General features: G+C 45.4%; 1 protein-coding gene across 2 annotated transcripts; it reads left to right on the top strand.

The window, feature by feature from the left end:
• Positions 1-18,142: 18,142 nt before the first annotated feature.
• On the top strand, positions 18,143-24,655 carry LOC109763498 (epoxide hydrolase 3). 2 transcript variants are annotated; one of them, XM_020322345.3, is made up of 3 exons: positions 18,155-18,771; positions 23,293-23,528; positions 24,237-24,655. In XM_020322345.3, the coding sequence occupies exons 1-3, from the start codon at positions 18,289-18,291 to the stop codon at positions 24,484-24,486; spliced, it is 969 nt and encodes a 322-aa protein (XP_020177934.1). In that variant the 5' UTR covers positions 18,155-18,288; the 3' UTR covers positions 24,487-24,655. The 2 variants fall into 2 exon arrangements, with proteins under 2 accessions (XP_020177935.1, XP_020177934.1); XM_020322346.4 differs by lacking the exon at positions 23,293-23,528 and having other exon boundaries at positions 18,143-18,771.
• The last annotated feature ends 1,851 nt before the right edge of the window (positions 24,656-26,506 follow it).

Below are 26,506 nucleotides of genomic sequence, written 5' to 3' on the forward strand. Positions count from 1 at the left end.
CTCGTATTGATCAAATTATTGATGCTACGGCGGGTTGTGAGCGTTTGAGTTTTTTGGATGCGTACTCTGGTTACCATCAGATCAAAATGGCTGTTAAGGACCAAGAGAAGACGGTGTTCATTACTCCCTTCGGAGCTTTCTGTTATGTGTCTATGCCTTTTGGGCTCAAGAGTGCACAGGCGACTTACCAGCGTTGCGTGCAGAATTTTCTTCATAATCAGATTGGGCGCAACGTTCATGCTTATGTGGATGATATTGTGGTCAAATCCAGAGATAAGGAGACCTTGATAGATGATCTAAGAGAGACCTTTGATAATCTCCGGGTCTACAAGATGATGCTTAACCCGGCCAAGTGTGTTTTTGGTGTTCATGCAGGCAAGCTCTTGGGTTTTCTGGTTTCTCACAGAGGCATTGAGGCTAACCCGGAGAAGATCAAGGCAATTAACTCTCTGGCTAAGCCGGCGTGCATAAATGACGTCCAGCGTCTGGCGGGTCGCATCGCTGCTTTGAGTCGATTTATAAGCCGGTTGGGCGAAAAGGCCATACCACTGTATCAGATGATGAAGAAAACAGATGACTTTGTCTAGAGTGATGCTGCTAATGCTGCTTTTGAGGATTTGAATAGACAGTTAGCTGAGCCGCCAGTCCTTGCTGCTCCTGTCGATAAGGAGCCCTTATTGTTGTATGTAGCCGCTAACACACGAGCCGTCAGTGTGGCCGTCGTGGTGGAGCGCAAGGAGGCGGGTATGGAACATCTGGTTCAGCGGCCGGTTTACTACGTTAGCGAAGTACTCATTGAGTCCAAGCAACGGTATCCACATTGGAAGAAGCTTGTTTATGGGGTGTTCATGGCAAGCCGGAAGCTTAAGCATTATTTCCAGGGCCACCCCATCATTGTGGTTAGTTCGGCTCCTTTAGGAGATATCATCCAAAACAGAGAAGCCACCGGAAGAGTTGCTAAGTGGGCCATTGAACTTGGGCCTCATGATTTAAAGTATGTGCCACACACTACAATCAAATCTCAAGCATTGGTAGACTTCATCAACGACTGGATAGAATTGCAGATGCCTGAGGAGAGGCCAGCTAACACATACTGGACTATTCACTTCGACGGGTCCAGGCAGTTGGAGGGCTCGGGGGCTGGAGTCGTTTTAGCTTCCCCTCGAGGTGACAAATTTCGTTATGTGCTACGGTTGATGTTTCCCTGTACTAACAATGCAGCTGAGTATGAGGCCTTGCTCCATGGTCTTCGGATGGCTAAGGAGATGAGCTTAAGCCGGGTGAGATGCTTTGGCGACTCCGATTTGGTGGCTCAACAGGTATCAGGCAAGTGGGATTCCAAGGACCCCCTCATGGCGGCTTATCGCCATGAAGTTGATGCCATCGCCGGGCATTTTCAGGGTTATCAAGTGGAGCACATTAACCGCAGAAAGAACGAGGCGGCTGATGCCTTAAGCCGGCTCGGCTCTCAGCGTAAGCCGGTGCCGCCTAATACTTTCTTGGATATTCTGCATAACCCTTCTGTCAAGTTGCCCACAGAGGAAGACTTGGCTATTCCTGACCCAGAAGCACAGTTGGTGGCGGCTCTTCACGTCATCCCAGATTGGACAGTTCCATACTTGTCTTACATGACCCGGGGAGAATTGCCTGAGGATGAAACTTTGGCCAGACAAATAACCCGGCGTTCTAACTCAATGATAATCATCAATGGCGAGCTTTTCAGCGTTGTGTTTCCCCTGAGGAGGGTCAAGAAATTTTACGAGAGGTTCACGAGGGGGATTGTGGCCATCATGCCGGCTCAAAATCCCTTGTGGCGAAAGCTTTTCGTCATGGTTTTTATTGGCTGACGGCTCACGCTGACGCTGAGGACTTAGTCAGTAAATGTGACGATTGTCAGAAGTTCTCAAGACGTGCTCACGTGCCGGCTCAAGAGTTGAGGATGATTCCAATCACTTGGCCATTTGCAGTCTGGGGGCTCGATATGGTTGGGCCTTTCAAAAGGTCGAAGGATAAGAAGACCCACCTCTTGGTGGCAGTTGACAAGTTCACAAAGTGGGTTGAGGCAGAGCCGGTTAGTAAGTGTGATGCAGCGACGGCGGTTCAGTTCATGAAGAAGGTGATATTTCGCTTTGGTTTTCCACACAGCATTATAACTGACAATGGTACCAATCTGTCTAAAGGCGCCATGGAGGAATTTTGTCAACGAGAACATATACGGCTTGATGTTTCATCAGTAGCTCAGCCCCCAATCCAATGGTCAAGCTGAGAGAGCCAATCAGGAAATCTTGGAAGGCATCAAGCCCCGGCTTTTGGTCCCTTTGCAACGGACGCCGGGTTGTTGGGTGGAGGAATTACCCTCTGTGTTATGGAGCATCAATACTACTCCTAACAGGTCTACGGGTTACACGCCTTTTTTCATGGTCTACGGAGCTGAGGCGGTTCTCCCTAGCGACATCCGTCATGACTCGCCTCGAGTGGCGGCTTATGTCGAGGCGGACAATGAGCAAGCGCGTCAAGATGCTCTTGACTTGCTGGACGAACAGCGTGACGTAGCAGCAGCTCGCTCGGCGATTTACCAACAAGACCTGCGCCGCTATCACAACCGCCGGGTTAAGTCCAGGACCTTTCAAGAAGGAGATTTGGTGCTCTGGCTCATCCAGGATCACACAGATGCACACAAGCTATCCCCACCTTGGGAAGGGCCCTTTGTGGTCAGCAAGAACTTGCACAACGGGTCATACTACCTCATCGATATTCGAGAGCACAAAGATTCACGTAAGTCAGAGGAGGAGACCCGCCGGCCGTGGAATATAGCTCAGCTTCGGCCTTATTACACCTGAGCCACCGGCTCTCGTAATGTACATATTTCTATAGCCATGTATATATTATGATGAATAATAAAGCAGGACCTCTGTCCTTTTTCCCCCTCCAAAGGTAAATGTGTCATTGTTATTTTCATTATGATATCACATGATCACTTGGAGGCTGATCCGGCTTATGATCGTATTCGAATCTAGCCGTTAAATATATGATCACTTGGGAGTTTCATATTCAAACATAGGTCGTATTCGAACCAAAGAGAACATAGTTGTCGATACCCACTTGATTGGCATATTGCCGAGCTCACTGGGAGTTTCTTGATCATATTTGAATCATAGCTCAACCCCCTTTGGGAACCGACGTGGATCGTATTCAAATCAGTGTCGTTAAACAACTTTTAAGGTCATTTGGGGGCTTCCTGTTCAAACATAGGTCGTATTCGAACCAAAGAGAACATAGCTGTCGATACCCTCTTGATCGGCAGTGCCAAAGCCACTGGGGGCTATATGATCGTATTCGAATCTTAGCTTAACCCCTTTGGGACGGTTCTCTGGTCGTATTCAAATCAGAAGCCTCCAAATTTTTGAAGTCTCTTTGTTGCAAACAAGTTCTTTTGATTATATCTAAGGTGTTCAAGGGTGGTTTCTACTCCACCGGCTTAACTTTGGTCAATGAAGTTGATCACACATGATAAGCATCATGTCACATAGTGGGGTTTTTACTCATTATTAGGATCACATAAACCGGAGGTGTACTTGAAGGATGACAGGTATGCTGTTATGGTTGTCTCAAAGATATAAGGGAGAACCGGTTTGTTATGATTCCGGGTTATATGTAAAGTGTATGACTCTCCAAGCGGTAAGCCGCCAAGGGACTTGTGATTTGTTTTTCTATGCAGGACAATTAAAGACAGCTCTTTAAACATAAGGAAAACAGAGGATCAAGCATAACCCGGAAGAATATAAAAGGACAGCTTAAACAATGTTAAGCGCTACACACGTGCACGAGGGCACGACAAAATTAAGTGTTTGTCCTACTCTATTACATGACTCCCCGAGTCCAAAAGGTGCGGCATCGTCGTTTAAGACATAACCATGAGCTGCCTGCGAGATCAAGGGCGTTGTTGGCCTGAGGTTGCCGGGTCATCCCTCTCCGCTCCTCCGGCTGTTTCCATGACCTGGAAGGTTGATGATTTCCAGTCAATGCCACTCAAGGCTTCAAATTGAGCCTCATCATCAATTTACCCGGCCGGGTCAACTTCAGGGGCGAAGGTATGCTTACGAGTTGGAGGAATCAGGTTGACTGCTTCATAACGTGGTGTTGGGATTCTCTGATTCTCCGCGTCATAGCCCGGTTGATATTTGGTAAGATCTGTGTCATTGCCAATCAAAGTGGCCACAGGGCGTACGCTCTTCACACAAGCGGCGAAGTCCTTCTGGTCAAAGGGGGTGCCGTCTTCCTTCAAGCTGGGATACCCAAGGGCGATGTCAGCCGGGTCTAGCTCCGGTAGAAACGCCTTGGCCCGGCTCAGAGCAGCTATAGCTCCGACTCTTGCAGAAGCCCGTCTCAACTCTTGGAAGCGTTGAGGAAGTACGGCAAGCCGCCTGAGTACATCCGCCAGGTGAGTGGGAACTTCATTTGACAGAGCCACAACGGCTAAGGCACGTTGTGACCCGGTGTAAAGTTGCTCTACCAAGGTATAAACCGCCTTCAATTTTGTCAGCACATTTTGATTAAGATTGGAGCTCCTGGGGCCTGCATTGCAAAGACAGGTAAGCTGATGACAATTGAGATGCTCTTTTGGAAAAGATGTAAACTAGCTAAACACTTATAGAGTAGCTTACCAAAGATTGTGGAGACCATCTGAGAAACATGGTGTTTTAAGCCGGATAGCTCGGCGGCTGTTCCAGGAAGAGTGGCCTCCGCTTGTTCGGCCCGGCCGAGCAAAGCCGCCTTTTCATCCGCCCAGGCTTTTCTCTCTGCTTCAAATATCTTCTTCAGCTTCTCTTGAGCAGATACACTGAATTCAAACTTGGAGTTGGCCTTTTGGGTTTCATTTTCTTGAGTCTTCAGGCGGTTCTTTAAATCAGAGATCTTCGATTCAAATTGCTTGACGGCGGCCTGTATAAATTCCGGGTCACAGTTAGGGTGATTATAATGCAACATTAAGTCCCAAGCACTTTGCAAGCAAAGACACTTGGCACTTGGGGGCTAATGTATGCTGAAGAGCTCTATTTACAGTGGCGGTTCATGCAAATAAGTCCCAAGCACTTTGCAAGCAAAGGTACTTGGCACTTGGGGGCTAATGTATATTGCTGTTCAACTACTTGATTAAAACAAGGTAAGGACCAATTCAGATATGCTGATTAAACCGGACCTTGAGTGCTACCAGGTAAGCCGGTTTTCTTGCAGTGATTACTAAGCCGGTATTAAGTCTACAACATATTTTATCATAAGTAATAGACTTGGGGGCTGGTATGGTAAGTATAACTACGGAGTAAGAAAGAGAGTTATACCTCAGATTTTTGCTGTATTTGTTTCACCATGTCAATTTCCAGCTCCTGGCTGTTGTGAACTTGATTTACATAGCCAGAGACAATATCTTCAATGCTCAGATGAGCATAATCAGTGATGTTCAACTTGGCCCGGCGGCGCTCCAGAAGTTCTTCCTTGGCAGAGCACTTGGCCAGCACGGTAGGTCGTCCCGGTTCGACAAACTCAATCCGGGTGATCTCAACGTCCGGATCATCTGGATGAGCCGGGCTGGGGATCTCCGGGTTCTCAGAACTTTCCATAGCTTGTTCAACAGTTGGAGCAGCGGTGGCATCCGGAGATGGTACAGCCGGCGACTCATCAGCAGAGGCATTAGGAGCAGCCGTTCTAAGTTCCGGCTCAGCCAGGACCGGCTCTTCGGCTCTAAGTTCCGGCTTAGCCAGGACCGGCTCTTCGGCCGGCTTATTTTTCATTGCCCTTTTGCTGGGTTTCACTTGTACACTGCAAGTCAAAGGGTTAGTGCAAAAACATGAGTAAGATAAGCACAAAAACAACTTATCATCATTACCCGAGAGCGGTTTTGAAAGCCGGCAAGCTGGACTGCATTGAGTCGCCGGAGGAAGGCGAAGTTCCCTGGTAGTTTGAGTTAAAAGAATTAAGGGGTTGACGAGTGGCGCCCGCCAAAGGATACAAAGAGTATAAGTCGGAGATAACCTCAGTCCGGCGCTTTCTTGATGCTTCGGGCAAGCCGGAGGAGAGGTCTGCATCTTTGCTGGTCCAGGTTTGCCTCCGACTCTCACAAATCTGTCGCTTCAAAAGAAATTGATGATCTTGATAAGCTAAAGGATGTGAAAATCTTACTTTCCGGGTTACTCTTCGGACTTTCCGTCTCGGCAAAGGCTCGGAGTCGGAGGAAATTATAGTTACCTCTTCATTCACTTCATGACTCGTTCCGGTGTCCTCCTGCTGATAATCCGTGTCAATAAGATGGTTAAAAAAGGAGCCTAAAGAGTCAAGAGCTACCTCTGACTCGGAGGTGTCTTCCAGACGAAGCAGGTCCGAGGCACTAGGTTTATTCCCCTTCTTACGGGGAGCGGCTTTCCTGGCGGCTTTCTTAACTTTTCTGGCTTTGTTGGCAGCTTCGTGGTCATACTTGACCTTCCAGAATTTATCATTATCCTGTAAAATACAACAAAGGTTAGTGAGTTAAGACAAAATCGTTAAAATGGAAGGAGAAGTATTCAGGTCAATGGTTTACCCCTGGAGCTGGGTTAGCCTTGCAGAAAGGGCTTAAGCCCACTCTCCCGTAATCTGCCAGGCTCTCGTTCAGAAGAGACTTGGTTGTATCATCAATGACGTCCTCAGGTAAGTCGTCTGGACTGTGCCGAAGAGGATCATCCCTCTGGCCCGTGTAATCACGCATCAAGCCGGGGCGGCGGCTTAAAGGAATCACCCGCCAGGCAATCCAGACCCGGACCAGATCAATGCCACTTAGGCCGTTCCCCAGGAGAGCTTTGATTTTGTTGATGGTGGGAGTAAGTGGTTGACGTTCAGCTTGAGATAATTTGTCTGGCAAGGGGTGATTTGACTCCAGACGCAGGGCGCGAAAGCCGGGCAGAGGGTTCTCGTCAGCCGGAGAAGTGTCTTGGCAGTAGAACCATGTCTGGTTCCAATCTTTCGGGTGGCTTGGCGGCTCAGGATAAGGGAAGAGACAATCTCTCCGTCGTTGGATTGAGATTCCACCGAGTTCCAAGCTAGGCCCGTTGGCACATTCATTCTGGCGGTTCAGGTAAAATAACTCCCTAAAGAGTAGCAAGCTGGGTTCTTCTCCGAGGTACACCTCACAGAACACTTGGAAGTTGCAGATGTTTGACACGGAATTGTGTCCGATATCTTGAGGTCGCAGATCAAAAAAGTGCAGGACATCTCTGAAGAATTTTGAGCCGGGAGGAGCAAAGCCCCGGTTCATGTGATCAGTAAATATGACAACTTCCCCATCCTTGGGTTGAGGCCTCTCTTCTGAGGGGTCAGGAGCACGGTAGGACATGACCTCTTTCTTTGGCAGGTAACCCGTTTTCACGAAATCAGCTAAGATGCTGTCGGTGACGTTGGATCTAACCCAGTTTCATGTGATGGGTGCTTTGGGAGCCTTAGGCGGCATTGTGAAAAATGGAAGCCTATGACAAAATAAAAATTCCGGTTCAAATTTAAGCCGGAGGAAAATTTCAGTTCAGTATTCAGGATGGCGGCTTATGAAAGGGCCTAATGATATATGGCTAATTGTGTCAGGTTATTTAAGCCGCCGTGGATATCATGAGCAATTAAGTTATTTAACTCTATTATGAATGATCCGGAAATTTCACAAAGCATGGCCTCTTTTAAGCCGGCAGTATGAGTCGCCATGGCTAACAGATGCAATTTTTGCCTAAGTGTTGCACAAACAAGTTTCACAGATTGCAGGGATTATTTTGGATCAAACGATCGTCCAGAAAAGAAAAATTTCTAGACCTAAAAACTGGTACAGAGAAGTTCGAGAGCTCTAAATGAGGTCTTTTTGCAAGCAAAAGGGATCTGCTAGTATTGAAAATGGGTGTGAAACGACTACCGCCGAAGTTATGCACTACTCTTAGATCAAAGGAGGCCGTTGTGGAAGAACTGCGAAGGAATCGCGAGGAACCACGAAGAACACGGAAGAACTCGCGAACCCTAATGCGGATCTAGTATACGGGACGACAAGGACTTACTGGTGCTGATGAGCAGCGGAGGTGCGCCGCGGTTCTCTGGTCAAGACAGGTCGATGCAACGGCCTTGGTTGGTGCAGACGGGATGCGCGGCGGTGGCGGCGGAGCTCGGGCTCTGAGGTGTCGAGAGGAGGAAGACGATGGAAAGAGAAGAATGACGAAGACCTGAGGGCCGGGCCTACTTATAAGGGACGACTGATGAATGGGCGCGAGAAACGAGGAGGCTGAAGACGTGGTTATCCAGCTGCGGAGACGCCTCGATTTTCGGGACAATTATTAAGATAAGGATCCGTTGAGATACGTTGGGAAGAATGTGCATTAATGGCGGATGATGTCACGGCGGGTTACAAGAATCCAGAAGATGACGTCACGGCGGGTTACAAAGAATCCAGAAGATGACGTCATGGCGGGTTATAGCCTTTGCGCAGACAGAAGCCAGAAGATTTTTTATTAAGGTATTGAAGATTGACATGAACCGGTTAAAGTCAATCTGGGGCCTAATGTCGGGGATATAACTACTGGAGTCACCCGCCCGGGAAGGGCCGGGTTATGTCATGACGATCATCACATGAAGCCCAATATCAAGCTTGAGGATGGCGGTTCAATAATGGGCCTAAGGCCTAGAGGCGGCTTAAGGCCCGTAGTGATAACCCGCCGTTAAGGCATGACTTATAGTGTAAGGCAAGAATAGTTAAGAGTCCAAGCCGGACACTGTTTATAAGCCGGCCAGGTCTCAGAGAGCCGCTGGGCGTTAACCTCTCTATATAAAGGGACGACCCAGCGGCGGTTCAGGGAAGTAAGATCAGATCGATAGCCAGGCATAGCGGTTTAGCTCCCTGGTCATCGAAACCCTAAGTAATCCAGCCTCAACTGGAGTAGGCTTTTACCTTCACCGTAAGGGGCCGAACCAGTATAATCCTCGTGTCCTTTGTCCCGTTTAACCCATTTAAGCTTCCTAGTTGCGATGGCTCCACGACTAAGTCCTTGCACGAGGACATCTGCCGTGACAATTCCACGACACCATGCCTACCTCTGCGTCTCTCCAATGAAAGGGACTCGTCGCTTCGGTATCAAAGGGAAGCTTGCCCCTAGATACGTGGGTCCTTTCAAGATCATTGGCAAAAGAGGCGACCTCGCCTATCAACTTGAGCTTCCCTGCAACATCGCGAACGTGCACGATGTGTTCCACGTGTCACAGCTTCGCAAGTGCTTCAAGACTCCTGAGCGCACCATCAACTTCGAAGAGATTGACCTCCAAGAAGATCTGTCTTGTCATGAGCACCCCGTTGCTATTCTTGAAGAAACTAAGCGCAAGACTCGCAACAAGTCTATCAAATTCCTGAAAGTGAAGTGGTCACACCATTCCGACCGAGAAGCCACCTGGGAGCGCGAGGACCACCTCCGTTCCGAATATCCGGAGTTCTTTCAGTCCTAGATCTCGGGATGAGATCCTCTCGTAGTGGTGGAGTGTTGTAACGCCCCGGATGTAACTTTCCATATTTGTAACTCCAACTCTTGCCATTTTCTGCTATGTGTTATGATATTCCATTCGTGGTCCGGTTTTGTCTTTCTTTTTGCATTTTGTTCATGTCATGCATCTCATATCATGTCATCATGTGCATCTCATTTGCATACGTGTTCGTCTCATGCATCCGAGCATTTTCCCCGTTGTCCGTTTTGCAATTCGACACTCCCACACGCACCGGCGCACCCCTCTTGTCTCTTTTCGTGATCAGGTGTTAAACGTTCTCGTAATGGACCGAGTCTTACCAAGTGGCCTTGGTACACCACCGGTAGACCACCTGTCAAGTTTCGTTCCATTTGGAGGTCGTTTGATGCTCCGACGGTTAACCGGGTAACCGCAAAGGCCTTTGGTGTGTTGTAGCCCAACACCCCTCCAAAACAGCCCAATAACCCATCTAAGCACCTTCCATGCTCTCGGTCGTTCGATCACGATCGTGTGGGCGATAACCGCTCCTCATTTGGAGTCTCCTAACTCCCTCTATCTATATAAATGCATCTTCCCCTCCAAGATCACGGTGGAAACCCTAGAAATTCCCCTCGCGTCGCCGGAAACCTTCTCCTCCACCGACGGACACGTCCGCCGCCGTCCCCTCGTCCAACCGCGCGCCGCCACGTGGCGAGCCGCGCCCCACTTCGCCGCCCCCGCCGCCGAAGCCCGCAGGGCCCGCGGGAGGCCCTCCCGGCCTAGATCGGCGCCGCCGCCCCGCCCGGGTCCCCGCCCGGGCCCCGCCGCCTCCGCCGCTCGCCGCCGCCGGCTCCCCGCCCGTGCCCCGCCGCCGACCGACGCCGGCCGCCGCCTCCGTCGCGCCTCCACGCCTTCTCCGCCCGCTCCACCGCACGCCCCGGCCTCCCCCTCGCCGGATCCGGCCGGCCCAACCCCGGCGACCTCCCCCCGAGCTCTTCTCCGGACGCCCCTTCCTCCAACTCCGGCGAAGCTCCGGCCCCGCCTCGGTTCGCGTGCCCACGAAGAACCCTAGATCTGGAAAAGGTTGACCCCGAAATCCTCCAAGTCCTGAGATTATCACATTATGTTGCCATGTTCATAATGCCATAACTCTTTGTGTGCTGCTCCGTTTCATGCGCAAGATATATCGAAATGTTCATCAGGTTATGCTCTTCATTTTGCTCCATTGTGCCATGTCTGTTTGAGCTCAGCTTGATGCCTAAATCTTCGTTGAAAAAGTGCTATATGATGTTTACTGCTGTTACTTATCAGAACTTGATGTTTTGTTATTTTTGGTGCATTTGATGTGTGCATCTTTTGAGCACGAGCTCTACATGTGTTTTGATCTATGCCATGCCATATTTACAGGTGTGTATGCCATGTATTTTTGTGATCTATGTGGTGACTAGCACAAGCATGCAAACTAGGCTTCGTGATGTTTATGTTTTCAGGGACTTAGAATTTTGCTAAGTCTTTTCCTGCTGTTATTTTTATGCCATGTATCCATGTGGGTACAGTGAGATCCGTGCTTCTTTTGAGTATGTTCAGTAAGGATGTTTTGGACATATAGTTGTGCTCTATCCATCCAATGCCCCTGTTTGTAATTATGGAGTGCCCTAGCATGTCTTAATCTTGCTCTACTTTTTCTATAAAATGTTCCTGGCAGATTGTTAACATGATATTCAATTTTGCCATGGATGTTGCTAGTGATCCATGCATGCTATGAACTTGCTCTGGCCATGATTAGCTTCACGAACATGTCTTCTTGCTGTAGGTATGTTTGTTTTGTCATGCATTTCTTTGTGACGAGTGAATCGAGCTCGCAAAGATGCCTTCATAATTCTGTTAATGCCATGCTCTGTTTTTTTGCCATGCTTGTTTGAACCTGTTATTTTGTGATCTAGCCGTAGCTCACTGTTCATCTTTTGTCAAGCATCTCTTGTAGATCACTGCCATATGCTTTGTTGCTATGTTGGGGTGCTGTAGCATAGTTACTTGATGTATTCTAAGTGCTATCATGCTGTTAATTGCAGAATTGTGTCATTCTTGTTTTGCTTGCCATTTGCAAACCGTGCATCTGTTTTCGGTGATCTTTATATCGATTTCGACCGAAATCATCTCATCTTTCCAGCGGCATACTTGGTTTGCCAAGTTAATGTCTTGTTCATCTTTTCCCTTCCGGAGCACGCATATGCATCACATATCACATCTCGCATATCATGCATGTATTGCATCATGTTGCTTGTGCATTGCACCGTGATTGATTGTGGTTCCATTGCTTGTGTTCTTGCTTTGGGTAAAGCCGAGAGACGAGTTCGTGAACGAGGAACCTGTTGAGAACGCTTACGAGGATCAAGCTTTCGACAACTCTGAGAACCTTGCAGGCAAGATGACCATACCCTCGAAATCACTTCTATCTTTGCTTGCTAGTTGTTCGCTCTATTGCTATGCTGCGCTACCTACCACTTGCTATATCATGCCTCCCATATTGCCATGTCAAGCCTCTAACCATCCTTTCCTAGCAAACCGTTGTTTGGCTAAGTTACCGCTTTTGCTCAACCCTTCTTATAGCGTTGCTAGTTGCAGGTGAAGTTGAAGTGGGTTCCATGTTGAACATGGATATTTTGGGATATCACAATATCTATTATTTAATTAATGCATCTATATATTTGGTAAAGGGTGGAAGGCTCGGCCTTATGCCTGGTGTTTTGTTTCACTCTTGCCGCTCTTGTTTCCATCATACCGGTGTTATGTTCCTTGATTTTGCGTTCCTTACGCGGTTGGGTGATTTATGGGACCCCCTTGACAGTTCGCCTTGAATAAAACTCCTCCAGCAAGGCCCAACCTTGGTTTTACATTTGGCTACCTAAGCCTTTTTCCTTGAGTTTTCGTGAGCCCGAGGGTCATCTTTATTTAAACCCCCGGACCAGTGCTCCTTCGAGTGTTGGCCCAAACCGGGCGATGTCCGGCGCCCCCTGGGCAACCAGGGTCTATGCCAACCCGACGTCTTGCCCATCCGGTGTGCCCTGAGAACGAGATATGTGCAGCTCCTATCGGGATTTGTCGGCACATTCGGGCGGCTTTGCTGGTCTTGTTTTACCATTGTCGAAATGTCTTGTAAACCGGGAATTCGGGACTGATCGGGTCTTCCCGGGAGAAGGTTTATCCTTCGTTGACCGTGAGAGCTTATAATGGGCTAAGTTGGGACACCCCTGCAGGGTATTATCTTTCAAAAGCCGTGCTCGCGGTTATGTGGCAGATGGGAATTTGTTAATGTCTGGTTGTAGAGAACTTGACACTTGACTTAATTAAAATACATCAACCGTGTGTGTAGCCGTGATGGTCTCTTTTCGGCGGAGTCCGGGAAGTGAACACGGTTTGGGTTATGTATGAACGTAAGTAGTTTTAGGATCACTTCTTGATCATTTCTAGCTTCGCGACCGTTGCGTTGCTCCTCTTCTCGCTCTTATTTGCGTATGTTAGCCACCATATATGCTTAGTGCTTGCTGCAGCTCCACCTCATCACCCCATCCTTCCTACAAGCTTAAATAGTCTTGATCTCGCGGGTGTGAGATTGCTGAGTCCTCGTGACTCACAGATTCTACCAAAACAGTTGCAGGTGCCGACGATACAGTGCAGGTGACGCAACCGAGCTCAAGTGGGAGTTCGACGAGGAACGTGGTCGTTACTATGTTTCGTTTCCTGATGATCACTGGTGGACCCCAGTTGGGACGATCGGGGATCTAGCATTTGGGGTTATCTTTTTTTCATTTGGATTTGATCGTAGCCGGTCTATGTATGGATTTTTGATGGTGTATGAATTAATTTATGTATTGTATGAAGTGGCGATATTAAGCCAACTCTCTTTATCCCATTCTTGTTCATTACATGGGGTTATGTGAAGATAACCCTCTTGCGACAATACCTACAATGCGGTTATGCCTCTAAGTCGTGCCTCGACATGTGGGAGATATAGCCGCGTCGTGGGCGTTACATTGTCATAGTTGGTCCTGGGTTTTATTCATAGGCATGAATGTTTTTGCTTTCTACTATGTTTCCCAACACGCCAGAGTAGACACATAGGCGGTGGTAATTGATGGTTTGCGAGCTACTTCAGTCAAGGGCGACAAGGATATTTAACGGCGTGGTTCGGGTAGCAGTTGGGGCTCTGCATCGTGCTGGGCATGCGTGTGACATGGGCTGCATCATCGCAATCGGGTAGAGGTTGACGACGATGAGGTTAGGCCCACCTGGCAGTCGTTGCGGAGCTCATGCACGGTGTGAGTCATTGGATTTTTCGAAGATTTAGGGGAGCTGATCTGTATCCTCCGCAGCGACCGCGATGTAGTGCACGAGAGCTAAAGGTGGAGGACTCAAGGATTGAACACTGGTCTTCGGGATGATGCGCCTCGCTCCTGACCACTACACTAGCATTGGGTTCTTGCTAAGTAGCTGGGTGCAAACAGAAGTGAAGCGAAGATCTGGTTTTCACCCAATTTCTTTTTTTTTTATGTTTATGTTTTGTTTTTTCCTTTTCTTTTATTTTTCTTCTCAGTTTTTTCATTCTTTTTTGAACTTTCTTTTCTTTCTTTCTTTCTTTCTTTCATTTTCTTTTTCTTTTCTTTTTTCTTCCCCTTTTTTTAGTTTTATTTTTTCTTCTCCTTTTTTGTTTTTATCTTATGTTTGTTTTTTCACTCTACATTTTTGTATATGTCAAAAACATTTTTTAATAAATGATCAACATTTTTTGTATACAAATGTTGAACAAGTAACCGACAATGTTGAATAAGTGTTTGAATTTTTTTTCAAATACTTGTTCAAAAAATTTCAAATAGTAGTTCAACAATTTTTAATACTTATTCAATATTTTTTCAATACTTGTTCAACATTTTTAATACTTATTCAGCATTTTTCATATACTCGCTCAACATTTTCTACTATGCATTCAACATTTTTCAAATACTTGTTCAACATTTTTAATACTTATTCAACATTTTTAAATACTTGTTCAACATTTTTCAAATTCTTGTTCAACAATTTTTAATACTTATTCAACATTTTTTCAAATGCTTGTGCAACATTTTTCAAATTTGCTTTTGAAGAGTATTTTTTGTACGTAGAATATTTTAAAGTATAATGGACAGAAAACATAATAAATAAATAAATTTTTTGAGCACTAATAAATAATTTGTTTTGAGACAGAGCACTAATAAATAAATAACAGGTCGCGGCCTCCCGCGCTGCTGGGCCAGCCCGTCTAGGGCTCACCCGGCGCGAGCCACCCCACCTGTCTCGCTTAAAGCGAGACATAGGGGCGCCCGATGGAGTTGTCGCTCACAACATGGTGTGGGCTAGCCCAATAGTAGGGTAGGTACGATTCCTGGGCTTTTTTGTTCTCTTTTTCTCCACTACACCACAAAAACCAAAAAATGTTCAAACAAATTTGCGATTCAAAAATGTTCTTGAATTTAAAAAGGGTATGATTGGAAGAAGGTAAAAAATTGTAATTTTTTGACAAATTAAAAAATATTACTCCCTCCGATATATAATAAGTGTCACCCTTTTGAACTCGGATTAGCTCAATCTTAGTTCAAAACTGCAACACTTTTACGGATCATAGGAAGGAGTAGTAAAGTTTTATAGAAGTTCATAATTTCCAAAAATATTTGTAAATTTCAAAAATATTAGAAAATATTCACAAATTTGAAAAAAATTCATAAATTCAAAAAACTTAATGTGTTTGTAAAAAGTTTGCAAATCATTTTTTATAGTGAAATTAAAAAAACATACATTCAATATTAAGTTCATCAATTGAAAATAAGTTTGAATTTGAAAATTTCCATGAATTAAAAAAAGTCCAATTAGAAAAATAATTTTTTTGAAAAATGATCAAATTTTAAAATTACGAACAATGTTTGAAACCCCAACTCGTTTTTAAAAAATGTGATCGTTTTTTAAATTTTTTTGAACATTCTCTTGAAATTCTAATCAATGTTTGAAATTCCAAACACTGTTTTGAATTAGTAAACATTTTTTTGAAATTTCATGTATTTTTGGAAAATCACAAAAAATGAAAATTTATCTTTTTCTAAATTTAAAACATATTTTGAGGATTTTGAATTTTACTTTTTTTAATTTGAAAAAGAATAATAAAAACAAAATTATAAAAGGAAAAAGGAAAGAAAACGGAAAACCAAGAATTTTATAAGTGTTTACATAAAACCCCCTAATATTTGGGTCAATCAGCCCGCAGTACATCTGGAATAAATATTTTTCAAAATAATCATTAATTTTAAACCCTAATTCCAATTTCAACATGTTATATATGAAATTTAATTAAAAGAGTATGTAGAATCTGAATAGGATGTTATTTTTATCTATTAATTAATTAAAAAAATACTATTTAGGATGCAACCTAAATAAATGGCGCATGAGCCGTGATTACTTCGTACAGGCGTCGATTTGTATTGCAAATGAATGTGCAACACATATCGCTCTGTGCTGCCTAGCAAGGACAGAGTGAGGGGAATGATTACAACGAATCAATTACAATCCGTAGGCATGTTGTACTTCCACCAGCTTCTCTCTCTGTACATGTCCTATGATCGAAGACCCTACATATGCAATCTTTTTGGCGAAATCCACACACGTACTTACCAACGGACTACACAATTCTTTTTTATAGTGAATACACAAATAATTTTTGTAGCAAATACATACACTTATAAAATTTATGAACATCAGAAGTAGATGAAGATTTATTTTGAAAATATCCAAACAATTCTTGTGATAGTGATGAACGTTATTATTGGAACCGATATTTATGTTTTATCCACTACATGTGACGGTGTCACATATATACTTTCTTAAATAGACTTAATTGATAGACGCGGTCTCCTTAATGTCGAACGACACCGACCGGTTGCTATCTGAGCCTGTTGTAGGTGCACGCCATCATTATTACGATTCAAAACCAAAATTGAATCGAAATGAGAACAATGGCTTGGATAAAAAAAATTACTCTCCCATTTGCAACACACAGACATACTAGTCAGTGATAAATTAATACTAAAAAATAAAAGAAAACCCTGTCCGAAAACTTTCCAAATCGGCTATAGCTTGCAAGCGCGTGTAGCACGATTGATTTGCGTGCCCGTTGCTAGCGGTCGCAGCAGGCGATACACATCATCTGTGCATGACTTAACCGCGCTGCGCCTACCGGTTCGGCCATGCTAATATGATATGAATTGGGTGAGGTGGCCGGCTGGTCTGCACTGTTAATCCCAGTGAATAGTAGCCATTTTCCTTTTCTAACAGATCTTACCTATAATTTGCATTGGGTTTACATAATACCCATTCAAATTATGTTTAAATAATACGAATTCAAATTCTAAAAATTCAGAAACATGCACAAAAACAGTAGGGCTATTATAGTTTATAGGAAAATATTTCCAGACCCAATGCATGTTTGGAAATTCATTTCTGCAAATGGACTCGATATGGACCATTTAAATAATTCTCTAATTAAATTAGGGTTTATAGAATAGCCAAATTTATCCCCAAACCGAAAATGCATTTAAATCGTGGCATGCTTATGAATGATATGTTCACATCATAATTTAAATTTTGTGGGATGTGACATGATGCATTTCTCGGTGCTTTAGGGAAACAATTAGAGCATGTGGGCGAATAAGTGAATTTTTAATTTGAGCTGTTATTTCGAAACTTGATGTTTAGATTTAATATATATATATATATTTAAATTATTATTGCATCGTATTATTTATTTTTGATTATTTTTGAGAAAGATGACTTGGCGGAAAAAAGAGAAACAAATGAGTAGGCTATATTTATGGCCTACCATTTTACCATCCGCACCGACTTGACAATCCGGAGACATGTTGAGACGTGTTTGCAGACAAATAGAGGCTTACATTTGTATGCCTTCAATGATATTGGAAAAGAAAGGTGCGCTATAAGATAGATTTGCGATGAGAGGGACTACTTGGAATGAAATAGGAGAGCGTGTCATCTTTTTTTTTCCGAGCAAGTGTCATCTTGTTCTAATAATGATGTTTGTGTGCCGAGGGGAAAACAAAATCGCACTCCTGTACAAGTGCAGGTGCAAACGGAAGTCGAGAATTGGCCGGTGATTCTCGATTCGTGCACGTGTCACTTTAAAGACTGAATTGGGTTCAAGAATTCAAGTCACACCGTAAGACTACAGCGATCCACACGTTTCGGGCGTACGGGGATTTCCATTGAAATTGACCAAAAATCACTATCAAAATATCAATTGATCACCCTAAAAAAATAATTCAAGTGATCAAGTGCCGGGCGTCCGGAGATTTCCACTGAAATCAACCAAACATCACTATCGAGTAAGGTGCGTGCAAACAAAGATACATGTGCAGCCTGTGGCAAAATTTCGTCCGGAGCCGGCAGCCTGTGCATGCACCAGGGAACGAACCCTCACGAGGATGCGAGATGTCGTGCAACACTCGGGCATGCGGAACACGATTCCGAAGGACAGGGCTTCAACATCACGGACTCGCAACATCACTGCGTTAAAGCTGAGTCGCCTAACACGCAACCCCCTCACCCTATGTCGCCCTCTTAACAAGTACCCCCCGCGTGCGATCCACCCACACGCCGGTCCGGCCCGTCGCGTCCAGCCACATCCCACCATCAAAGCCTCTGCCTCAACGAGCTCTGCTGCTCCTGCTTTGCTCCATCGTCAGTCCGGCACCGCTCCCTAGCCGAGAGATGGCCTCCGACGGCGTGATCACTCACCGCCACGTCGACGTGAACGGGGTGCGCCTGCACGTCGCGGAGGCCGGGCCGGCGGGCGCGCCCGTGGTGCTGCTGCTGCACGGGTTCCCGCAGCTGTGGTACACCTGGCGGCACCAGATGCCCGCGCTGGCCGCGGCGGGCTACCGCGCCGTCGCGCCCGACATGCGCGGCTACGGCGACTCCGACGCGCCCTCCGGCGGCCCGGACCAGTACACCGCGCTGCATGTCGTCGGCGACCTCGTCGCGCTCATCGACTCCCTCGGCGAGAAGCAGGTCTTCGTGGTGGCGCACGACTGGGGCGCCTTGATAGCCTGGAGCCTCTGCCTGTTCCGGCCTGACAGGGTGAAGGCACTGGTCGCCCTGAGCGTCGCCTTCAACCCTCGGAACCCGGCGGTGAAGCCCGTGGACGGCTTCAGGGCTCTGTACGGGGATGACTACTACGTCTGCCGCTTCCAGGTATGTAAGATACTACAATGCAAAACTCTACTACCTCCGTCTAGGTCAATAAATCATTCGCGTAGTTCTAGATCATTAATTTAGAAAATTAAATATATATTATATGTCATTAAAAACTAGAATTTTATACGGATGTAGTTTTTAAAAATATATTTTTTTGTGACATATAATACATATTTAGATAGTTAAATCGTTAACCTAGAACTACGCGAACAACTTATTCATCAAGACTAGTATTTTTTATTGTTTTTTATTTAACCATGCGGATGAGCCGTATATATGCATCATTAGATAAGAGAATTGTAAAGCATGCAAATCCAATCCCCGATGGATGACCCAATTAAGGATCCTGGCACAATCACCGACAACCAACGATCTGTACAGATCAGTACAACCAAAGTAAAGAAAAACAAACAAGGACCATAAACATAAATTGAACGGAACTGCTCCACATACAACAGTTATTGTTCGATCTTCGTACCATCAAGCAATCCAGCACCCCTCGGAGCATATGCAGCGGACGTCTCAAATGCCCTGGCAGACGGCCCGGTTACTGGCCGATCACGAAAATTCGACCCAGGTGGGCTTATCAAACGCCCAGGCTGACCGGCACCACTCGTATCGAGTTCAAATATGGGGCGTCCGGGCACGTCCGTCACGTTGGACCTGGTCCACGCTGGTCCGCTCGACCCCACATATATTTCTTCCCACTCGCTTGCCGGACCAAGCCCAAGCCACTTCACTCCACTCCCCTCTGCCACCCAAACTCCGGTCCGGCGATCTCCAACCGTCTCCGGCATGGCGGTCAGCGGATCCGAGTCCTTCACCTCTAGATCCATCGACCCCGAGCTCATTCGCCGCTCCCGAGACGAGACCCATGTGAGGCAGCGTTCGGACTCCTTCCGTCAGGATGTTCGACAAGCCCCAAAAGCAAAAATGTGGTCCCCAAAGCCCTAACATATCCCTCATCATACGGTGGGCGAGGCGTGCAGACTTCACGGGCCAAGCTCTAGGCAGAGAACTGAAGATTGTCATCTTCTTAGCCAGCGCAAGGAGGGGGGGGGGGGGGGGGGGGGGGTCTAGCCGGAGCGTTCACCCGGGATGGTGATAAGGAGGTCCTAGTGCCTCCCGCGAATGATCTCCTAAGAAGGATTTGGTCCATCGTAAAGGGTCGACGTACCACCGAGGACCAATACAATGGCAAACTCTCAAGCCCTAAGCTCCTGGTGCATGGGCCCACTTTGGTGCAATTCTTGTGGTGGCTAAGATGTCTACCCCGAGTGGAAAGATCGGGCCAATGAGGCTTGGTGTTTTCCCATTGGCATTGGAACCCCTCATCTCATGAGTTATGGACCCACATGTACCGATGGATGTAGGGATCGACATGAACATTATGCACACTGGCACCCTGGACAACATATGAGTCTCCATCTCCACCGTCGATTGGTCCATTCTCCCATCAATGAAAGGTTGCCTGTGTTCGTCATTCTCTTGTCCTGGGAAGGGTAAATCTCCTAGTCACTTCCGGCGTGCTAGGCTACTGATGGACCAATGTGCTTAGTTGTGAAGTCATGAACATGCCAGGGTGGGTACTCTGATGTTCTCAGGCTCTACTTCACGCTCGTCAAAGGCACCCCCGTTACACAAGATTACTATTCCGAGTGCCAATCCCCAAGTGAGTCACTGTCATACAAAGACATAGCCTTCAAATTCCCCAGATAGGGGGCTCCATTAGATGGGATTGTTTGCCTTCGGTGCATCACCGTGGGTGAATCTTGTGCACCGGGGGTTACCCAATGTCCCAACACTCGATGGCCCTCATCCCTGGATACGATCAGATACTCAACCTGATCTAAATGGGTAAGCGGGTAAGCGCATCATTGTGGGTCAACAACGTGCATTCGGGCTTACCCAGTATCCGAACGCTAGATGTCCGATCGGATACATTATGAGTGAAAGGGGTAAGTGGGTTAGGGCCCTCCTGCCTCGAGACCAATGTCTTGAGCATCCCAATTGCTGGCTAGGGGCTAACGGAGTCCAGCCTGAGAAGCTACATCTTCGTCTTTTGGCAATGTGATGCAGTAAAACACATGAAACCTGAGCTGGCCAAGGCCCAGGAATGTTGTACCATGCGGTGAAGGATTCTTCGAGTGCGCCATCACTCTAACAATAGCAAGGAAAATGACCACTTGGGCATCCCAAAGGAGGAAGACCTCGTTTTCACAACGGAAATGATGTTCATTGTTTGCACTGCCCTAGATAGCCACAGGAGGTGGGCTTTTCAGTTCATATAGGGTTCTGACAGATGACCACTGGGTCCTCAACTATGCGGGCACACTGAGTGAAGGGTGATCACGCCGCGCACCTCGTGGGTTGAAAGATAAACCCCTCCCAGGAGAGGCATCATGCATCATGGTTCAGGACACGGTTCTCGACGATAAGTGAGGGTGTTAACCACAGGACACTAGTTGGGGGAAGACTTCATCGGCCTACCAAACGCCACTCAATACTGTAAATGAATTAATGATATGCCCAACAATGGGCCATTAGCCAGATTCCCCCAGCTGGGAGCCAACTGGATACACTGTATTCTACCCGCCAGCAACTCTCGTCCACGGCGTCCCTACCCAGTAGGGTGGATGATGCTAGGTAACCCATCTGAGAAGCGTGAAGAGGCCATGCTCACCTTGCCCTCTGGAGCATCACCTCCACCCCGAGAGTACCCCTTGATCTCTGATGCTTCAGCAGATGCAAGGAGATCCTTCCCGTGCTGAATGCGCTTGAGTGCCGCACACGATGGAATGGCGTCCTGGGCAGCTTCGTCTTCCAAATCAGGTGGGCCATTCGGTGAAGGCGACGAACAGCTGAGAGGCTGACACTCGTGCGGAACCAGATGCTCTAAAGACCATGTCACAAAACTATTACTCAAAGGACACTGTCGAGGAAAGCCCAGAGCGACGCCTCTCCTTCTAGGCCGCTAGGTGGCCTCCCTTGACATAGGCACAACTCTTGGATTCATGTTTGCCAGCGTGTAATATAAGATACCCAAATCCTTCTTCTCCACCTCGTCCACGGCAAGGTAATCGGAGGGCATGGCCATGGAAGAATTGGAGGACTCCATGTTCCCCTCGACAGCAACATTGTTCCGTTCAAGAAACATCATAGAGGGAGGGAATCCTAGAACACCAGCACTGTGCCTTGCGGGGAGGGAGGGGGAAGGCCTGCCCTATCTTCATCGCTACCTGTCAGAGTCATCTGCTCCAAACCCCCAGCTGGTCATTCTTCTCCCACTGAAAACAAAGTCACCACTGGGTCCAGAGAAACAGAAGCATTGGAATAAGGGCAAGGCTTCCTATCCTCACCCGCCCTAGCTACCCAGGCTTTATAGGGGCACATGGGCTCGACCGTCGGCCTTGAAGCGACTCCGTGACATTTTGAATGTTAATGACATCGTGACACGAGGCCATCCGAGTAGTCAACCCTGGATCCATATCAAGTTAAGCAATGTAAGCCTAGCCACGTTGGTATACAAGGCGAAGGTTAGGGAAAGGCTCAGTGGGAAAGAGAAGAGAGAAAAAACCCTAGGATGGATGCCACCCTGAGCCACCAGTAGGGTGAGTTATAAGCACAAGACAAGATCTCGCCAGCGATCCTTTAGATCTCTCTCGACCATTGTTGGAACTAAAGACAAGCAAGGCAGGAGTAGGGTATTACCTCCTTCCCGGAGGTCCCGATCTTGGGCAAATCCTCTCATTCTAACATCTTCCATTCCAATTATACCACACGCGCTCCTTCGAACAATCTCTCCATCCTCCTGACGGCACTGCCGGAACGAAACTTTGACACTTGTTCCAAAATTTAGTTAATAATTGAGTCTGTAATAGATACATATTATACAATGTAAAAAAATTAAATTCCTCTTTAGCTAAAAGTGTTTTCATGCTAGTGATGAAGGTACTCTCCAAGTTACCATTCTATTTACTACTTCTTGTTTCTATCAATCTACTATTCCATAAGATTGGTTGACTCTTGTGTAATTTTGTGATGAAGGAACGAAATGTTTTATTCCCCTATCACGTATGTGGCATCTTCTCTAGTGTGGTGAGGCTATAATGGCTCTTTGGCTCAAAGGATATTCATAGGATGTTAGGAGGATTTTATCCTTAGGAATTTTCACATGTATGTTGTTTAAATCCTAGGATTAATGGAATCCCCAACGAAAAAAAATCCTAAGGATGGCATTGCATTATGTTTTAGAGAACTTTCCATCAACTCAAACAACTTATTACACTTCCTTTATCTGTATATTGCCAAACACTCTTTATTTTATATTCTTATAGTTCTTTAGACATGTAGAGTTCAACATGACATAACAATGTGATACTGCATTTTATTCTATTCCTAGCTTTTGAGAATCACGTGGATCAAAGATGCCCTAACTAAAGTCATTTCATTTTCAACTCTCATATTGTCTCTTGAGTTGCATTCAAAAATCATGACTGAGCTACTTCTAATTTATAGGAGCCTGGAGCAGCTGAAGCAGAATTTAGGCGCCTTGGTACAGAGTTGGTGCTAAGAAAGTTTTTCGCTTATCGAACTCCTGGCCCACTGTTCATCCCGAAGAGCGGATGGGGCTCACCAGATGAGGAGGTGCCCTTGCCGAGTTGGATCACGGAGGAGGACATCAAGTACTACACGACCCAGTTTGACAAGTCTGGTTTCACCGGGGGATTGAACTACTACCGTGCTTTGAATAAGTAATTATAAGTTGCTTACCTTGGAATCTTTTCCTTTTATATTCTAACCTTATGGATAATTATAATTAACTATTACCTTAACACAAACATGTGGATCTGAACTTAAAATATGATTCAAGGCTTTAAATGTTTTGCATAATGATATTTTTTACAGGTATAGATTTTTTTGGGAGAAAGAGGGACTGGATTTCTAATCAGATATATCATCAATATTCGAAATGACATACATACATACACAATTCTGTTTGAATTCTGTTCTGGATAACAAAACTAATAATATACACAATACTATAAATTTTGCTTTTTCAAAAACAATAATCAATCCATTTAGAGGTGACTAAATGAGTGAGAGAAGGTTTCTCCAAAAGGTGTTTCACGAAATATTTACCATAATTTTGTAAAGGCTGTCTCACAAGCAAGTTCACCTTTTGCTATAATGGAGCAAACGTTGTAATTTATGACACATGATATATTAATATTGTCATTTACTTGCCCAAAACTTTATACTTCTCTATTTTGTTGGTGAAAATGCCACATTGTTAAGTTTTATTGTAAATCAATGGTGTATGTCATCCGCAATACACTCGTAGAGACATAATTACTCTAGATCTCCCAAAGAAATAGTCACAAAAAGTATTTCTAGGATGACTCAGTGACACCACACAATGTTTTGGTCTAAACCACCATATTTGGTTTGTTTCTATGCAGGACATGGGATCTAACTTCACCATGGACCGAAGCTAAGATAACGGTACCAACCAAGTTCATTGTTGGTGATTTGGATCTAACATACAATACTGCGGGGGCACAAGATTTCATAAACAAAGGAGGCTTCAAAAAGTTTGTTCCATTACTGGATGATGTGGTGATAATGAAGGATGTCACACATTTCATTAACGAAGAAAAACCAAAGGAAATTAGTGCACATATAATCAACTTCATAAATAAATTCAACTAAAATGAAGTATATCAAATGCATCCTGGAATAAGGTCAAAATGTGCATGCTTGTTCGAAATTTACATTCAGGCCAGTGTATTATTGTGTTATACAGGTACACATATATGCATGCAACTATTGTTTTTACTATAAATTTCATTATTTATATCATCTGTGATGTTTAGTCCCACTACACCTGCTCCATAGGGTGTGTTCCTTGGTTGTTTCTTGGTTTTCTAGTGGAAGGCTTATTCCTTGTTAATTAAAAACAAGCCACAAGTGCTAATAACGAATGTAAAACTATGTTATGGTAATTAATACAAACCGATTGTGGGGTGATCCTTGTTTCAAAAAACAAGGTGCTAATCTCTCTTGGTCAAGTTTTTTTATAATGAACCGTTGCGCCATTGGTAAAGAGACAAACTGCAACCCGAAAGTTAAGAAAACTATTTGAAGGGTTGTTTTTGTCAACCGTCTGCAAATGATTATGTTTGTACCACATTAGTATTTGCCTTGACGATGATCACTGCCATGGCTTTTTTTGCAACACATAAGCCGTTTGCTCATCTCGTAAATGCGACAGAAAAACAACAATCAAGAAATTAGGTGAACCATTTGAACGATGTTTCTAGTGAATTGCATGTAAGTGATTATATTCATATTGCGTTCGTAATTGCCCTGTATGTTAGCAATGACAAACAACAACGATTGTTGGCCATGTGCTTCGTTGTCTAGCCAGGGCAACCCAACGACCGGATCGATACAATGCTCGACCGACCACCCATGTCAAATGACCTGAAGCATCAGAACCAAGAACCCTCACCTGAAACCACATGAGCAGAAGGAAGCAAAGCAAACCAAATAGATGATTAGTCCTGGGGGAGCGTGATGTCGCTTGAAACTGCGTTATTATTTCCCCAAAGAAGAAGGGATGATGCAGTATAGCTACGGTATTTCCCTCAGTTGTGAAACCAATGTGTCAATCCAGTAGGAGAACCAAGCAACACTATGTGAATGGTACCTTCACACAAAGAACAAATACTTGCAACCCGACGCGTATGAGGGGCTGTCAATCCCTACTGGGTAACGGCGCCAGAAATTGTCAAGTTGACAGGAGAATATTTGTTGTAGATTGGCTCGATAAAACGCGAAATAAATAAGTAATAAAAAAGTGCAGCAAGGTATTTTTGGGTTTTTTGGAATAATAGATCTGAAAATAAATGCGAATAAAAATAGATCTCAAAGCAAATACGATAAAGAGTAGACCCGGGGGCCGTAGATTTCACTAGTGGCTTCTCTCGAGAAATACCAAACGGTGGGTAAACAAATTACTGTTGGGCAATTGATAGAAGATCAAATAATTATGATGATATCCAAGGCAATTATCAATATATAGGCATCACGTCCAAGATTAGTAGACTGACTCTTGTCTGCATCTACTACTATTACCCCACACATCGACCGCTATCCAGCATGCATATAATGTATTAAGTTCATGGAAAAACGGAGTAATGCAATAAGATCGATGACATGATGTAGACGAGATCTATTCATGCAGGAATAACCCCCATCTTGTTATCCTTAATATCAACGATACATGTGTGTCTTGCTGCCCCTTTTGTCACTGGGAAAGAACACCGCAAGATCGAACCCATCACAAAGCACCTCTTCCCATGGCAAGAAAAATTGAGCTAGTTGGCCTAACTAAACCAAAGATTCGAAGAAGAAATACGAGGCTATAAATAATCATGCATATAAGAGATCAAAGAAGACTCAAATAATATTCATGGATATAGATCTGATCATAAACTCAAACTTCATCGGATCCCCTAGGGGGGATATAGATCTGATGGTGTTAGATTGGATTCGTGGTTCTGGAACTTGCGGCTGCTGGAATTGTGTTTCATCGACTCCCCTAGGGTTTCTGGAATATTTGGGAATTTATAGGGCAAAGAGGCGGTGCAGGGGGCTCCGTGGGGGGCACAACCCCCCTGGGCGCGCCCTGGTGGGTTGTGATGCCCACGGGCCTCCCCTCTGGTAC

This window comes from Aegilops tauschii, chromosome 7, assembly GCF_002575655.3.
Source record: "Aegilops tauschii subsp. strangulata cultivar AL8/78 chromosome 7, Aet v6.0, whole genome shotgun sequence".
Taxonomy (NCBI): Eukaryota; Viridiplantae; Streptophyta; class Magnoliopsida; order Poales; family Poaceae; genus Aegilops; species Aegilops tauschii.

Excerpts from the sequence above, each read along its gene's own strand:
- LOC109763498 (XM_020322345.3), top strand. The coding sequence starts at position 18,289 with ATGGCCTCCGACGGCGTGATCACTCACCGCCACGTCGACGTGAACGGG. Across the intron at positions 18,772-23,292 it reads ACTACGTCTGCCGCTTCCAG|GAGCCTGGAGCAGCTGAAGC; the intron begins GTATGTAAGATA and ends TCTAATTTATAG. Across the intron at positions 23,529-24,236 it reads TACTACCGTGCTTTGAATAA|GACATGGGATCTAACTTCAC; the intron begins GTAATTATAAGT and ends GTTTCTATGCAG.